At 35.2% G+C, this 17,135-nt stretch overlaps 4 protein-coding genes across 4 annotated transcripts; 3 read left to right on the top strand and 1 right to left on the bottom strand.

The window, feature by feature from the left end:
• The first annotated feature begins 2,112 nt into the window (after positions 1-2,112).
• LOC106423986 (ethylene-responsive transcription factor ERF013-like) lies at positions 2,113-3,448 on the top strand. The gene has a single exon (XM_013864733.3). The coding sequence runs from the start codon at positions 2,548-2,550 to the stop codon at positions 3,265-3,267; it is 720 nt and encodes a 239-aa protein (XP_013720187.2). The 5' UTR covers positions 2,113-2,547; the 3' UTR covers positions 3,268-3,448.
• A 1,898-nt stretch (positions 3,449-5,346) lies between these two features.
• On the top strand, positions 5,347-6,877 carry LOC125576385 (pathogenesis-related thaumatin-like protein 3.5). Its single transcript, XM_048736348.1, has 3 exons — positions 5,347-5,532; positions 5,683-6,346; positions 6,542-6,877. The coding sequence occupies exons 1-3, from the start codon at positions 5,472-5,474 to the stop codon at positions 6,561-6,563; spliced, it is 747 nt and encodes a 248-aa protein (XP_048592305.1). The 5' UTR covers positions 5,347-5,471; the 3' UTR covers positions 6,564-6,877.
• Positions 6,878-7,054: 177 nt separating this feature from the next.
• On the top strand, positions 7,055-10,561 carry LOC106400369 (serine/threonine-protein kinase MPS1-like). The gene is made up of 6 exons (XM_048736347.1): positions 7,055-7,903; positions 8,132-8,482; positions 8,554-9,380; positions 9,450-9,650; positions 9,739-9,900; positions 9,987-10,561. Exons 1-6 carry the CDS (start codon positions 7,759-7,761, stop codon positions 10,449-10,451), a joined length of 2,151 nt encoding a protein of 716 aa, XP_048592304.1. The 5' UTR covers positions 7,055-7,758; the 3' UTR covers positions 10,452-10,561.
• A 51-nt stretch (positions 10,562-10,612) lies between these two features.
• Positions 10,613-11,827, bottom strand: LOC106400378 (small ribosomal subunit protein S13, mitochondrial). The gene is made up of 3 exons (XM_013840749.3): positions 11,660-11,827; positions 11,074-11,298; positions 10,613-10,978 (listed from the first exon to the last, which is right to left on the bottom strand). The coding sequence occupies exons 1-3, from the start codon at positions 11,726-11,728 to the stop codon at positions 10,808-10,810; spliced, it is 465 nt and encodes a 154-aa protein (XP_013696203.1). The 5' UTR covers positions 11,729-11,827; the 3' UTR covers positions 10,613-10,807.
• Between the last annotated feature and the right edge of the window lie 5,308 nt (positions 11,828-17,135).

Below are 17,135 nucleotides of genomic sequence, written 5' to 3' on the forward strand. Positions count from 1 at the left end.
GTAAACAAATGATATATACCTGGATACGTGTACGTGTATGAGAACACTAATCTATATCTAAGATGAAAAATATTTTGGAAAATTTGATATTGTTTTCCAATGTGAGACGTGTAGTGTGCACACCAGTACATTAGTTACAAATTTTGGTAATTTATATCTTTCTACTTATCTCTGTGTTTTACATTTTGTTCCATAAGATTGTTCGCATACCAACTCGACATCGAAATGTTTTAAACTATATCAAACATGGAATCAAATATATTCTCTAAACCACTGTATCTCACTCGCTAATCACTATATTACACTAGCTAGGCAGCGTCATGGCTATGCATTTTTCGTCTAGATGTAATTTAAAATTGATAACGTGTTAATTTTTGACGGATAATAACTCATACCTGCAAATAGTTGCGAAACAAACACACAAAATCCAAAAAGATATAAAGTGGTAAATTAAAATTAAGGTCTAGTGGAAATGGAAGAAGCCTCGACATGCTTTATTTTCTTCATGCAAAAAAAAAAGAATATAATGTGCTGGAAAGCTGACAAAAACCGCCTCTCTTTGACCTTTAAGGGTTTGCTTAGGACCAAAGTGTGAAATGTACAAGGGAAGACAAGTCTCATAAGTCATAATTAAGCCCCCCTCGAGCCTTTGTGAGAAAGTGGAACATGTCCCCAAAAAGAACATGCTATATCTCAACTCTTCGATCATGTGCTCTTGCGTGTCTAAAGTCATACTAAGGTTTGTTTTGGCTTTTGCCAAAAATACACATGCTTCTTTTGAAATCATTATCTTATTTTAGGATCTATCTACACACACCTCCATATTTTCACATGCATGCACGATATATCATTGTGGTATCTAACACTTTTTTTTAGTATAATTAAAGAGACTCTTAAACCACAAAATCTAACCTAAATTTGAGATATATGTAGTTATTATAAAATAGAACAAAGAGCAAAGCTAACTTAAAGTAACTTTGGCTATATGATGTGTGTTGATTGAATGAAATAGTTTTGTTACGTTGATATCAAAGATAGTGCTTATTGAGACCTTCAGTAAACTCACACCACAGTCGTATACAGATTCTTTTACTTGTCTATGTGTGTAAGAAGTGTTAATAACGTATTAATAAATAAATAAAAGATACTATTGTTTTTGAAAACCAAAAATAAAATAAAATATGAAAACGCGGTTTTGTGCAGCAGCAAGACAGAGTGTAAACAGCTGTTGTTTGAAGTGACTTCACTCACTTCAGACCTTCACCAATATTGATCCTCACTATTTGGCTGCGCGTTTCCATTTCAATTCATATTTTTAAAATACCATTCATGAAATATCTTATATTTTACTTGCTTAATTGTTGTCTATACCTTTTTAAATAAGGGCTTAGGTTTTATTTTAGTTTATCATTTTTTGTGAGACCTAACATGTTACTTCACGAAGCTGCCTCCCCTTGGCCCTTCATATCAGAATCCTATGTAGTTTATTTATTATATATACGTAATTCCCCTTTTGGTTTATTGTTTCTTTATAACTCCATCTATCAATCATTCTTCTTTTTCAGTAAAATCAATATTTTACAATTTAGACCATAGTCAATTTAATAGGTATTTTAAAAAACTTATTATAGAGTAAATATCATCATGTGTGAAGAAGTGGCCTATGAAATGGGATGCAAGTTCAAAAGTCTCCGAACATATGACTTAAAAAAAAAACTAGTGAGCATTTGTCTGCATATTATGTTAGGACTTTTTACCACCAGTTGATTAAAGCATAATGTAAATTAAAACATAAAATAATGTTAATTAACTCGTTTAGTAACATAGACTAATGAGCAGATTTGATTAGTCCCTTTCTCCGAAAGATCGTAGGATTTGACACATTCAAACGCAGCTGTGATTTGCATTTCAGGAAAGTGATAGCAATAAAAATCTCAACCTCAATTATTTAAGTAATCCTCGATTTCTTCACCAAGTGGATTCCGTACAGCTAGATGTACATGCTTCTTTTATTTTTCAGGTTAACATATATGCATATATAATTAATAACCTTCAAATGTAACAAATTAAGTAGTACAGTATTTGAATGCAAATAAATATCTAAATTCTCATTAACCAGTTAATATAATCAATCTTACTATATATGAAATATTACATATTTAAACAAACTTAGTTTATATACATTATTACCTTTTTCCTCTTATAAAACCAACGAATTTCAACAAAGCACATTCTTGTTAAATATGATAATACATACATAATATACAAACATTTATAAGAAACAATATCTGACATATCCATTTGTTATTATGTGGGTGAACAAAAAATACTAATAAAAACACCTGTCATGCACCAAAAACGTCACATTACACAAAAAATCCTCCTATTTCATTTGACCCATTTATAATTTATAAAATAAACCATTATTGTCTCCTCTCCAAATCAGTCCATAGCTCTATATAATCTCCTCTCCTCAACATTATTTTCCATCAAAAATACTTTTCTCACATAAACATTTATATCAAACACACAAAATTATCATACAATATGGTGAAACAAGAACGTAAGATCCAAGTTACCACTTCGTCATCGTCAGTGCCTCAATCTTCTTCTTCTTCTACTTCTTCCTCGTTGGCATTGCATCATCAATCTTGCAAGGACAAGATAAGGAAATACAAAGGAGTGAGAATGAGAAGCTGGGGATCATGGGTTTCTGAGATTAGGGCACCAAATCAAAAGACAAGAATCTGGTTAGGTTCTTACTCAACCGCAGAAGCAGCTGCTAGGGCTTATGATGCTGCTCTCTTGTGTCTTAAAGGTCCTAAAGCCAATCTCAACTTCCCACACATCAATACTACTTCTCAGTTTCTTATTGACATCGATGAAAAGACCCCTTTGTCCCCCAAATCCATCCAAAAGGTCGCCGCTCAAGCAGCTAACTCCATCTCATCTGACGTTTTTACCCCTTCCTCCTTCTCCAATGATGCTGATGATCATCATGACGATGGTATTCAAAACCATCCGTCTCCTTCTTCTTCAGCAGCTTCTTCTCCACCAGATGATTATCATAATGATGATGATTTAGTATCGTTAATGGCATCATTCGGGGATGAACATGTGTCTTTGATGGATCCATCATGGTATGATCATAATGATATGTTCTTCATCAACGGAGCTTTTGATTACTCTCCACAATTGATCAGCTCGAAGACAACGATGGATGACTTCTACGACGGTGCTGATATTCAGCTTTGGAGTTTCAGTTGATCCCACGGTCCATATTATTTCTACAAAAACTTTCATTTCACATTATTTCATTCAATTTATTCTTTTAAATCTATCAATTATCATTCGTCTTTGTTGTTTCTTCAAGTTGTTTGTTGCTCGAAACGAGTTAACGACAGATGTAATTTTATATGTTAAATATACACACACTAATTTAAGATCACATGAAGAAGAGGTCTTTTTGTCACTTCTTGACTTTTTCATGTGTCTTTGTGAGTTATTTACAGCACTTATAATGGAGTTCCCACTTATAATAGAGAGTCATAAGTAATTACGTAGTACTTTACTATTTACATTTTTTTTTTGGTCGGCAAAGTGATTCCAATTAACAAAATATTCTTACACATTGGTTTATCTTCAACTAAAAGCGAAAGATTACATAACTTTTAGATAGGATCTTGCAGACTTGACTAGATCATCAACCTCATGGTTTTCTTCTCTGCTCGCCATAATTATTATTAAAACATGTTAGACATATATAGCACATCTTTAATATATATTCTGCGGGGGGTTGGTACCTCCATTCAACAAGTGTATGATGATCTTTATTGTGTCTGAGGTATCATAATCATACAAGGATTTTGCGTCTTCATAAAAAGTGACTGTTATATCCCAGCTTCCTTGTTTATGTCACAGCTTCACGCAACCCCAATGTTTTTTTGTCTCTTAAGGACTTGATATAGGATCTCTTGCTGCTGATTTTTCTGCAAACTTCTTCCCATCCTGAGTTAGAAGCATCCATCCTATTCCGCCTTTTGCTTCTCCAATATCCAAGAGCAATCTACAAAGCAACATACAGAGTTAGCTTTACTATTCCTGCTTGTCGCGATTCTGCTGAAGTTAGAGCCCCTTATGGAGAACTCTAGACCAAAGTGATATTTTTTTTTCGTGGAACAGATATTTTCCAAATTTGGTTGGAGCTTTTATTTGTTTGGGCCATATTTTAGCGCTAGCTAGGCGAGCTATGAGTTCTGAATAAGATAATACCTTAACTTGATAAAGAGTATATATATTCCACTTTTTTTGAAAGCCCACGAGATATAGTCCAAACCTTTTGGACCTGAACCAAAAACCATCCCAAAGAATAAATACTTGCATTAAAGCATATCCAATTCCGAAACAATGAACCTTATTTCAAAACACATATACTGTAACTGGTACTCAAGTTTTGGAATACTATGAATTAAAGGAATTGAAGAAAATAGAATGCTAAATAATGGAATGATGGAAGTTATGGAATAACAATTAATGGGATGAATAATTGCAGAGAAATATTTTTCTAACACAACTGGTAACTTTTTAAAGGAATTGAATGGAATGAGTAACTTTAGTTTAAATTAAATTATTAAGAATATGTTAGAATATATCAATAAAACGTGTATGATACTAAAATAGATTTCATGTAGCATGATTTGTTGCTTTCTTATCCATCATATTTCGGTTGAAAAAACTGGAAAATTTAAAGCTTTATGATCTCCAAGAAGAAAATAGAAAAAATAAAGTTTGGAGAAGTTCTCTCCTGTAAATAGTTAAAGCACTGAATAATTAGAAGTGTTAAAATAACAAAAAAAAGTATTTTGCTGTTATTTTGCCCAATTAGTAACAATCGCATACGAGAATTATAAACTTCAAGAATCTTAGCAAATCTATTAATTGATTGCAGTAAATAAGTTACATAATATCTAAACTTAACTAAAAATATTTTTTATTAATTTGATTCCATTCCATCTCATTCACGTTACTTTTTTATCATGAATGAATTATAACTACATTCCTTTTGATTCCATTGATTCCACATGAATTTTTGGAATGAGATTTATTTTGTATTCCATCTAACTGGTAAATTTTTTTTGGAATCCAAAGGAATAGGTCATTCCATACAATTCCATTCCAAAAAATATAAATCCAGTTACACCCATAGAATCACTTTTATTATGTTTTACAGTGCTTGAAACGATTATTATAATCTGAGTGCAAGTTATTCTCTTTTTTTTTTATATAGTTATCATATCTTATCTTTTTAAAGGGAGGAAGATAGAATAGTTTTATTTTATTCTCTCTTATCTTTAAAAAAAAAAGCTCTCTTCCTCCCTTTAAAAAGGCAATTTCATTTCAGTAACTCTCCGAAATCTAACCCAAAATATGATATTTTGATAGTTAAATATTTTCCAGAAAAACAAGAGAGAATGGGGTTTCGTCTCAATTTGCCACAAAGGATCTTGTTACTACATCTCACACTATTATCAGGTAATTATTCAATACCCATAATATATCCGTACGTATACATGTATTATATATGTATATATCTTCATTACATGAATGCATGCATTCATCTCCGTTACGTAAATAAGAAGGTTTGAATGATTACAACTCATGCGATCAAATTATAATACACAGTGACAAAATGGTCCGAATCAGCTAGAGTATTCACGATCGTGAACTCATGTGACCAAACAATATGGCCGGCGATAACACCCGGAGAAAACTTCAGCGGCGGAGGATTCAAGCTCAAACCGGGCCACTCCATCGCCTTCAACGCGCCAGTAGGCTGGTCAGGCCGAATTTGGGGACGAACCGGCTGCAAATTCAATAAAACTGGAACCGGAAGCTGTAAAACCGGTTCATGCGGCTCAAACCTAAAATGCACAACTGCTGGAAAACAACCAGTTTCACTAGCCGAGTTCACGCTAGCCTCATTGGATTTCTACGACGTGAGCCTCGTCGACGGATTCAATCTCCCGATGACATTGACTCCGGTGAACGGAACAGGAAACTGCACCGTGGTCCACTGCGTCGCCGATTTGAGGCCAAGGTGTCCGGCAGAGCTAGCTGTGAAATCTAAGGGGAAAGTTATATCGTGTAGGAGTGCTTGTGATGTGTTCGATACAGATGAGTATTGTTGCAGGGGAGTTTATGGGAACCCTTCAACGTGTCGACCAACTCATTACTCGAAAATATTCAAGAAAGCTTGTCCTACTGCTTACAGTTATGCTTATGATGATCCGACCAGTATCTTCACTTGTTCCGGTTCAGATTACGTCATCTCTTTCTGTTCCTACAGGTTCGTGTCTTAAACCTTTTTCATCTATTGGTGTGTTATATTTGTTGTTCTAATTTTTCGGACTACAACTCATACACTCACACTAGCGAACGGTATTATTCAACATTTTTAACTCCAACGTAACTAAACAATCTTGGGCTTAATATTAATCTGATTATATATACGTTTTATTTGAATGATGTTTTATGTGTATAGGAAGAAGCCGGTGGGAACGTAACATGATAACAAGCAAGTATGCAGCCTGCAGCCATGGTTCTGGTTCTGGTGGATTCAAGACGAGGGTCCGGAGGTTGTGGCTTGTATTGATGATGTCGGTTGATGCTTTTAAGGGCATCTCCAACCCAACTCCATATTTTACTCCAAAATTGAGAAAATGGAATGGGAAATAGAGAGTAATCCTTTTATTTTTTGTTCATCACTCCATTTCTCACTCCATTTTTTCTATTTTGGAGTAAAATATGGAGTGGAGTTGGAGATGCTCTAACTAGTTTTGGGACTCCCTTTTTTAAATAAACAAGTGTTTTTCTTTCTCTCGAGGAATAATTCTATATTTTTTTAAATTTCAAGTGTGTTGATAAAGCTAAATTCAAAATAAATATAAGGTTAGTTTGGGTGTGAAAGCAAAGATGAAAACAGAATGCAATGTCTTTACTCTGGAGTCCAAACATAATTTCCCAAAACTGCAGGGCACAATTGCAAGAAAAAGATAAAAGTGAGGTTACATCATTAATTTTACAAAAAGGCCTTCGAGTGGGCCCAATGTAAAATCCGACAACAGTTTTAAGTGTTTTGTCTGGTCCTCCACACACGAGTCGAAAGTGGAAACGCTTTTTTAGGTTGAAACGAATTCGAAAACGCCATTTTTCACCATCCGGTCTTGCCTGAACTCCTTCCTCACTGAAATTCGCAGCAGAAGAGTTCAAGGTCCCTCCCCAAACCAGCGCCATCATCACCATGTCTGTGCACACGATACAATATACATGTGATGTTCATGTATACTTTATTCCATGTCTGTGCACACTATACAGAGTAAGCATCTCTATGAATGTAAACTTCAGTGTGTATGAGTGAGTCTCTTGCGATCTTTAGTGGATTCTTATCGGGCGTCTAATGTAGTCGACGTTTCAACTGTTCCAAAAAAAGTCCTTAACAAAGCCACGTGGATTCTTTACGACAGCCAAGGCCCAATGGGCTTACATTTTAAATCACATGCAGTGGAATTTTAAAGCTTTAGAGGAGAAGTTGGGCGGGCGATGAGGAGTTCGAATCTCACTCAACAGTCATCTCTAGACACAAGAGAGGGGGTCTCTTCTTCGGCAGCCATGGCGTCAAATTGAAGCTTGAATCTGCTTCTCTGTTCCAAAAAAAATCAAAAGCTGTAGCCAAATCGGAGATGCAGTTGGGATTCTACGATGGAAAGGGAGGCTAATCTTCCGGATAAACCTCCGAAGAGTCTCGTCCCACCCTCCCTTAACCAGGAATCATCATCTTCTTCCTCCTCCTCCCCCGAGCTTCTACGCCATCTTCAAGCCGCTTTCAAACGCCATCGTCCCCTCAGTACTCTCTCTCTCTCTCTCTCTCTCTTAGGTGTAGAATTTTGATTAAATTGATTTAGGCTTTGAATGGTAACATCCTTCCCGCACCGCACCAACACTAACAAAAATCTTTACCTATACTATATATCTATACGTTTTTATAACTGTCAGAACCGCACCGTTCAATCCGCTGTTACCATTCGGAGCCTTAAGGAATGGATCTCTTATTTATTATTTATTTATTTTTCAGGTAAAATGCAGAAGTCCACTATAGGGCCTCGGCGAATGGTTGCTTCAAGGAGTAGTTCTTCTACAGCTGAAGGAGAGCAGAGACCTCAAGCTGTTGTTTCCTTGAGTCACACCCTTGCTGCCAATACGTTGACTCAGGATACAAGAACCTTAGCCTCCTCTTCTGAGAATGCGTCCGTTACGACATGTTCATTGCCAGGAGCTACTGATAATATGTTTGGCGAGAATCTCAACCCTTCAGACAGGCTGATGGCTTTGCGAAAACCTGCTACGGTAATTAAAATGAATGCAAATGAAAATGTCAACAGAAAGGTTCAGTCTCTCGTTGGCAGCACCACCCTCACATCTCATGGTAAGGCCCCTTGCCGCTTTCATTTGGTTATCTCTGGTTGTTGAGCTAAGAGTCTTTACTTATTCTGATAGATATGGAATGGGATACAACAAACCAGGCTGAAGCATCAAACGTTGGTGCTTCTACTAGTACTAGATCAAAGCATCAGAATCTCCAATCCGTTGATTCCGAGACCAGTTTGAAATCTGAGTACAAGGCTTCTTCATCTTCCTTGGCAAAGATGGGAGAGTTTCGCAGCTTCTTGAACCAACCTGCTTCTCAGTGTTCTGCCATGGGGTCATCATGTGCCACAACTACGTCAATTCGTTCGTCTTCAGCTCCTATGTTTAACGCAACCACCCAAGTCTCTCGTTGTTATGTTGAGGCTGATGCAAATGCTGTTTCAAGTCAAGTGAACTTGCCTTCTTCTCGTCCTTCTTCCACTAAAGATCCCCCTTTGGCTGAGATGCCTATTGATCCAGAAGTAAGAGTCAAAGAGAAGCAGCAACAGTGCACTATAGAGCTTGACGCTCCTGTAGTATCTTCCAGTCATGACGTAACAGCTAAACCCACTCTACCAGATGAGTTGCTCACCAGTGTTAGCTCACAGCCGCAAAAGCCAGATAAGCAAGAAAAGGTCGCAAGTAGCAAAGGGACATCAGCGCTTCGTAAAAGAAACTATGATCCGGACTTGTTCTTTAAAGTCAACGGGAAACTCTATCAGAGGCTTGGCAAGATAGGAAGTGGAGGAAGCAGCGAGGTCCACAAGGTTATTTCATCAGACTGTACCATATACGCTCTCAAGAAAATCAAGCTCAAGGGCCGTGACTATGCTACAGCATATGGATTTTGCCAGGAGATTGGGTATCTAAAGAAGCTGAAAGGGAAAACCAACATCATTCAGCTTATAGACTACGAGGTACAACATCTTTTAGTTACTTAGTTGCATGATTGATGATTGTAATCAAAATTTATCTTTTGCCATTAGGTTACAGATAAGTGTTTACTCCAGGAGGTTCTGAATGGGACAATGAGTAACAAAGATGCAAGAGTTAAGGACGATGGGTTTATATACATGGTGCTAGAATATGGAGAAATCGATCTGGCTCACATGTTATCTCAAAAATGGAAGGAAATCGAAGGTTCTGACCGGACAATTGATGAAAATTGGCTTCGGTTCTACTGGCAGGTTCTTACACAACCCCATCAACTTGTTTTGTCATCTTGTTACAATTACAAGAAGCACTGATTATAATATTACTTGAAAACCATTGCAGCAAATACTTCAAGCTGTGAACACCATACATGAAGAACGCATTGTGCACTCTGATCTGAAACCGGCAAACTTCCTTCTTGTCAGAGGCTTCTTAAAGCTTATCGACTTTGGTATCGCTAAGGCCATTAACTGCGACACTACAAATATCCAACGAGATTCGCAGGTAAGAACCTCCTCCCATGTTTGTACTAGTTTCATCATCATCCTCCTCCTCTTTAAATACAAATGGGATGTGTACTGTGACAACAGGTGGGGACGTTGAGTTACATGTCACCAGAAGCATTCATGTGCAACGAGAGCGATGAAAACGGAAACACCATAAAATGCGGAAGGCCATCAGATATATGGTCGCTTGGTTGCATACTATACCAAATGGTGTACGGAAGAACACCTTTTGCAGATTACAAAACCTTCTGGGCGAAGTTCAAAGTCATAACCGATCCAAACCATGAGATCACTTACAATCAGCTCTCTAACCCGTGGCTCGTCGACCTGATGAAGAACTGTCTAGCTTGGGACCGTAACCAGAGATGGAGAATCCCTGAGCTTCTCCAACATCCTTTCCTTGCCCCTCCCATCCCACCCGAGCCTCGAGTCAGCAGCAGCAGCATTCAACTTATTAGTCACATAGCTGCATCTTTTGGTAGTGATGACGGGGTTTCAGAGCTTTGTGCTCAACTCCAGGACCGGTTACGTGTTCTCGAAGGAGAATGAGAAGTAAGCAGTAGTTAAATCTGATTCTTACGGTTCTTTTTGGATCATGTAAATTGGTATGTTAATTTGTTAGCTTTGGTAAGAAGATAGATGGCTGATTATTAGTGTCATGGTTTCTTGTAATGGAATGTTTCATTGTGGTTGCTTTTCTCGTTTGAGGATGACAAATCAAACCAAGAGAGTAGAGAAGCTTGTGAGAGAGTATTACAGAACAAGAACAAGTTCTAAGATCATGTTTACTTGGAAGTTCTGTTCTTCCTACGCAATGAGGATTACAAAAAAGACCATAAACCTGAGAAAATCATGTTTGCTTATTTGATCAACAGAGTCTTAAGACTTGGTGCCACACTCAGGTTCTACTTGCGAGGAGCTTTCTTCTTTCCTGCAATGGCAACTCTCTTTCCCTTTTTAGTGCGAGCGTTGGTCTTGGTTCTTTGACCTCTGCAAGGCATCCCATGTCTATGTCTACTTCCTCTGTAGCAGTCTACTTCCACCAGTCTCTGTATCTCAGATCCAACACGCCTCCTCTGCATACCAACAACAAATCCGGATTAAACAAGATGAAAAATACACAAAAGCTTTATAATAGTTACAAGCATGATTCTGAGAAAATGATGCTTACCAACTCATCACCATGTTGGTGCATGCCAACTTCTTCACGGAGGTCAATGAGTTCTTTCCCAGTTAAGTCTCTGGCAAGTTTGTTAGTGATCCCAAGCCCACAGAGAACCTGGTGAGACTTACGGCGTCCTATTCCGTACACTTCTTGAAGACCCGTCTTGAGTGGCTTGTGGTTTGGAACCTCTGCGTTTCCCACACGGATTCCTTGCACACGCAATCCATGAAACTGCATAGAAAGAGACCGTTGAGTTTGATATATGCTTCGGACAAGGTAATGGGTTTGAAAAGCTTTGGTTCAGACACGATCAATGCAAGAAACCTAACGGCTTCAGTTCAACAGATATGTAAGAAGAAACAGGATGTGATCAAATCAACAAAGCTAAAAAAAAGTTAGCAACTTTATGATTCTAACTTAACATATGCAAAGCTTTATACTTTAACATGACCCAGATCAATCGATTCGATCTATTGAAACCCTGATTCAAAATCTCGAAGCAGAGAGTGATGAAACGTCGGAAAGCCGACATCTTTCCGGTAGAGATTTGAGACGACTATTCGAATTCGAAATGAGCAGACGAAGAACTCACCGATAGATTGCGAAGCAGAGACTGGCTGTGGTCGAATAACGTCGCTGCGGATCTGCGTAGACCAAACATTGTAGCAACAGAGTGAGTTTCAGAGATTGACGGTGAAGAAGGGTTTTAAGATTCAGTATGGAACCGCCGTTAACGTTAACGCCGCCGCGTCTCTTCTCTCTTGCTAGTCTTTGAGGCTTAGATTTCGCTTATTGGGCCTTAAAATAAAATTAATTGGGTTTTTTAAGTATATTGAGAGAGGCCTCGAGTCCAACATGTTATGTAACTTTAATGCTATGAGATATTACTTAAGTTGGGTTTAGCTGGGGCCGAATACTAGTATAACCCAGTCTTGCTTTTTGTATGAACGTGAATTTTTGTATATAAAAACTCCTAATGCAAACGTTACCGAAGGCTTAGTTTAGTAGACTAAAGAGCCCAAGAAGGCCTAGTAAACATTTCCCAGACATGTTGAGAAAGGAACTTATTGTATCGCCAAGTCAAATACACTCATTAGATATTTAGATTTGTGATTATATAATATACGAAACCACTAAGTTTTTTACTAATCATACTTTTAAAAAATTCGAAAATGTTAATCACTTCAACACATCAACAAACTCTATAAATTAATGCTCGATAAATTACTAAACACAATAAATAATTTTAAAAATTGATTTCAAACTCGACTGGTTTAAAATATAACATAAATTGAAAAAATAATAAGATATTTTTTTTAAAAGAAAATCTTATGTAAATATATGATTCTATTCAATGTTCAAGAAATCATTAGACAGTATCTAGGCGCTTGTAGAGGACTAGCGACAAGGCAGATTATTCAGGAGCTACGCCATGGCTAAGCGTTAATGAATTATTAAATTAATTAATTTATTTTTTCATTTATTTAAGATATTTTTTAATTATATTTTTTTGATAAATCATCAAAATTAAATATACAAAATAAAAGAAATTAGATAAATTTTTGGATTTATACTAATATTATTGCTTAATTTAACAGATTTAGATTAACATACATCGATTAAAGCTGATTTAAAATAGTTTAAACTGATTTAAATCAGATTTTATGAAAAATGTTTTGGATATGACCAAATTGCCGTTTAGACCGATATTTAAAACCATGGTTCCAATAAAATAATAAATTAATAATATATATTTATTATATAAGTACAAACAAAACATTGTAATGTTACTTTCATATTCACAATTAAATTATTACTATTTTTAACATTCCATTATGTTTTGATAATATTTAGTAAAATTATATCTGAACCCATATTTTATTTTTACAGAACACATTTCATATACATCAAATAATAAAATCAAAATAATATGGAAAAAAAATTAATTAGTGTATACACGGTAAAATCAACTGTTTTATTTTTTAAAAATATTTTAAAATTTAAAATCTAAAAATAAAATTGTACCAATTAAGAATTCTATAAATTAATATAATGTTATAGTCTCAATAATATTATGTTATAGAACTTTTACTCTGTATATATAATTGATTTCTGGTTTATAAGAGATGCAAGTGTTATTAAATGATGAGAGAACGTACGGATTATAGTATAGTAGACTTAGTAGTTAGTTCCCTACAAAATATTCTTCCTTTTTATGGATTTAATAACATGTAACGTGCTAGATCTTAAACTACGCCAGCTTTGAAGATTATTAGAATGATATCCTAAAAGTGCATTGAGATATGACTTTTTAAGAAGGAAAAATATCTTTTAAGGTTTAGTTTGTAGTGAACTTGATTCAAAAGATACACAGGGTAACAACGAGATCACTAGCTCGAATATATTGTTGGGTTCATTTGAAATTATGTAACTTGTTTAGAAAAGATAAAGTTATATAGAGATAAAGTACTCAACTTAATTGATAGTTTATAGGATTATAGAGGAAGCAAAATCTAATGAAAATTGAGCTAGCTACCACATTTTCAAAGTTTTTTTGCTTGGCCTTTCACTTCAATGTTGGGTCTCTAAATCAGAAACGAATATTATGACCTGTAAAAGTTATTTCTGTCCAGATTTCATAAATAAAAGTTATAGATATCTAATTTAGCTCTAGTGAAAATTCAACCTTCAGATATTTACTGATTCTTTGACACCGAGTTTTATTTATTTCTCTATTTTCTATCCATATATTAAGGGTGGTCTTACGGATATTATATGCATGCATAATCACATGAAACTTAAAATGTGTTGTCATTTTCACAAAGGAAAATTTGAAAAGGTTGCCAAAAGGATACGAAAATGACTCGTACGCGTTAGGCACGCGACATATTAATGTTTTTGTGGTTGGTCTCTCTTACATCCCCTTCCCACTCTTATCATTTTAAGAGACATTTTCAAGTTCCCGTCAAACAGAAGATATTCGGGTAATAATAACGTAAGAATAATTTAAAGGTAAATATGCTTTTTTTTTAATAAAAATGGTGAATAAAAGTCAAAAAAGAAGTTTGGCAGAGACTTCAAAGTTTTGTGATCAGAATCAACTCTTGGGTCAGACGTACATAGTAGATGTTTACATCTCACATTAAGACAAATTACAACTTCCAAATGTTAGCAAAAAAAAAAAAAGACAAATTACAACTTGGACAACACTAATAAGACGTAAGCTTTTAATACTAGTGTTTAACCCTATTGATTACTAAGAGGCTCTGTGACCAATTAAACAAAAGATGAGCGTCGTGCCCTTTTTTTTACAACAATGTCAATACTTCTTCACCTATTACTATTAGTGGCAACTGGCAAAACATATAATGATATAATTGGTTTCAAAGTATACTAAAGTAAAATGTTTTAAGAAATCATACTTATGTAGAGCGTCCGTGAACAGCGCCGAATATTCACTGTACAAAATAGTGTAGAAATATTTAATTTTTATGATCAATACACACTACTACAGTAATTTAAATGACTAATTCCATACAATACTATTTGATTGTAGTAAAGTCAAAGCTATTGCCAACAATACTATTTTACTATGATTTTTTCAACTAGTTGGATCAATAAATTCCGCGGGTAATTATATTGTATATCCCACTTGGAAACATAAATAACTCCAACGACGGTGGCAATGGAGAATTTTAAATAACACTCTATCTCCCAACGTAGTTGGAGCCATTCCCAATGCTTTTGGAAGCTTACATATCTTTGAATAATCCAAGTAGTTCATGTTTTGCCTGTTGGCTGAGAGCTACTTAAACAATACAAGAGTAATATTAATACTTTACTGTAATATGATATTCAAAGTTAAGCAAAAAAATAATACTTTACTGTAATAAACAATTTAGTCTGAATAATTAGTAATTAGTGGAGTAATGGTTTCGATATAAGATGTCTTAATGACCCTGCTCATCCTTGCATCTGACTCTTAATAGCCATAAGGGACATCGTTGATGAACTTTATCATCTTGTTTTCTTGGTAATAAAGTAATAAAAATATGTCATAAAACGACAAAATCATTGAGCTTAACCAGACCAATCGCACCGGTGGATTGACAGTTTTTTTTGTACCTTGCTTTCTTCCGGTGGATCCACTGTCGTTATTTTTTATATCACAAATGTTCCTCGCTAACGAATAATATTGTTTAAAAAAACTGAATAGTACCTAGCATTCTAATATATTTATTTTAGTAGTTTTAACAAATGAGAAATATTGGTTTTGTTATAATTCAAAATGGAAAATGTTATTTTGGCGAAACCTATCAGTCTGACCGTCCTGGTTCGATTCATGAACTGATGGACATGTTACATAAGCTGTGTAGGTTGAGCAACAAACCATTAGTACTGGGGGTCTGGTATATGTTTTTAAACAATTTATGTTAACCAAAATAGTTCTTAGAAGAAAACAATAACACTTATTGCATGGAAAATGTGGATTATTGACGTTATGGGTGGGGCGAATAGCTCATAAAAGGAGGTGGTCTCAACAAGACAAGACGTAGATGGTAGAAATGGACACTTGTGCCTAACTAGCAATCTTCGCGACTCATCGAAAATAAGATTCTGGCCTCACTTCAAATCAAAGGACATCTTTGTGGATGACAAAACAATATCAACCAGACAAATCATGATTTTAGTGTAATTTTGTAAAAGGGTCATGAATAAAACTCATGAATTATACCAATAATATCTAAATTGAGTTGGATTTTTCTCTTTTGGATCGAAAAAAGTACACAACAAAAACGAAGAAGCAGCAAGTTAAAAAGGACTATATATCTAAATATATGGATCTGGTATCTATATACGTTTATTAGTTACGTTTACAATACATCTTTAAAATTCATACGACAATCCTTGTTAGCAAAAAATAAGTTTAAGATAATTATCAATGGTTTTGGTAGGTGCAGATGCCATATTATATACAAGACTGTCAGCTTTCAGTACTTAGCACTGAACAATGCTTAAGAAATAATTAGTTGCAGGTAGAACAACTAGCTCTTCAGATTTCAGACGTCATGTTCACAAGGGACCCGAGGTAAATAGAGTCACATGCATATATAATTTTGAAATTAGAACTAATTTCAAACTTAGATTATATCACGGATAAAGACAAACTACAAGAGGGGGTTTTATATCCTGATATGGTTGACACTTGACCCTTGTGAGCACGAAACAACGTTCTTTAGGAAAACAAAAGATAAAAAAATTTAGTCAGCGTCTCGCCGTCTCCGCAGTGGTCAGGACGTCCTTTGTTACGGGTCGCGGCTATACGTTTTCTTTTGCCTATACCTTCTTTGTTTTTTCTTTCCTTTTTTATTTTATTTATCTTTATTTAGGAAGTTTCCTTCTCTATTAGTTTAACTTTTTTATGGTCTAAAAGTAACTACGTGCCCCATGCATGTCCCTTTGCTGAATTTTCTATAGAACAAGTGAACAACTGGAGGTACGTTCATAACTTCTTTCTTTTTTGCTTAAGAATACGTTCATAACTTAAGTGAGAGATTCATGCATTTAGAATGTAGTGTATGAGATCGACTGATCTACGCTGCGTTTAAAAATACCTAACTAGTAAATGATATGAGTAAAGTAGGGCAATATGTAGTGAGTTAAAGCATGCATGATAATTATTAATGAGGAAAGCTTAAGATACGCTGAATTTTTTCCCCCAAATATGTGAATATATACGCTGAATTTTAAAATAACTAACCTGTAACTAGCTTTTAACCACAAGCATTATATATACTTCAAATTAAATTTTGATACCAAGAAAATATTCAAATTCATGACAATATTAATATGAAAATCTTTTATTACGTCCATTCATTATCAGTTATTCTCGTGGTATCAGTGTAAAATGCATATGAACCACGAATCTCGTGGGGCCGAACCGGAACTCTTTTTATCTATTTGTATAGAATACAAGACTGTTGCATATGCGTTCAAACATGTCTTGTGTCTTTTTCTTGTCACTGACAACTGGAAGCAACACATCAGCAAGTGGTTACTAATTTGGA

Source organism: Brassica napus, chromosome A7, assembly GCF_020379485.1.
Source record: "Brassica napus cultivar Da-Ae chromosome A7, Da-Ae, whole genome shotgun sequence".
Classification (NCBI taxonomy): domain Eukaryota; kingdom Viridiplantae; phylum Streptophyta; class Magnoliopsida; order Brassicales; family Brassicaceae; genus Brassica; species Brassica napus.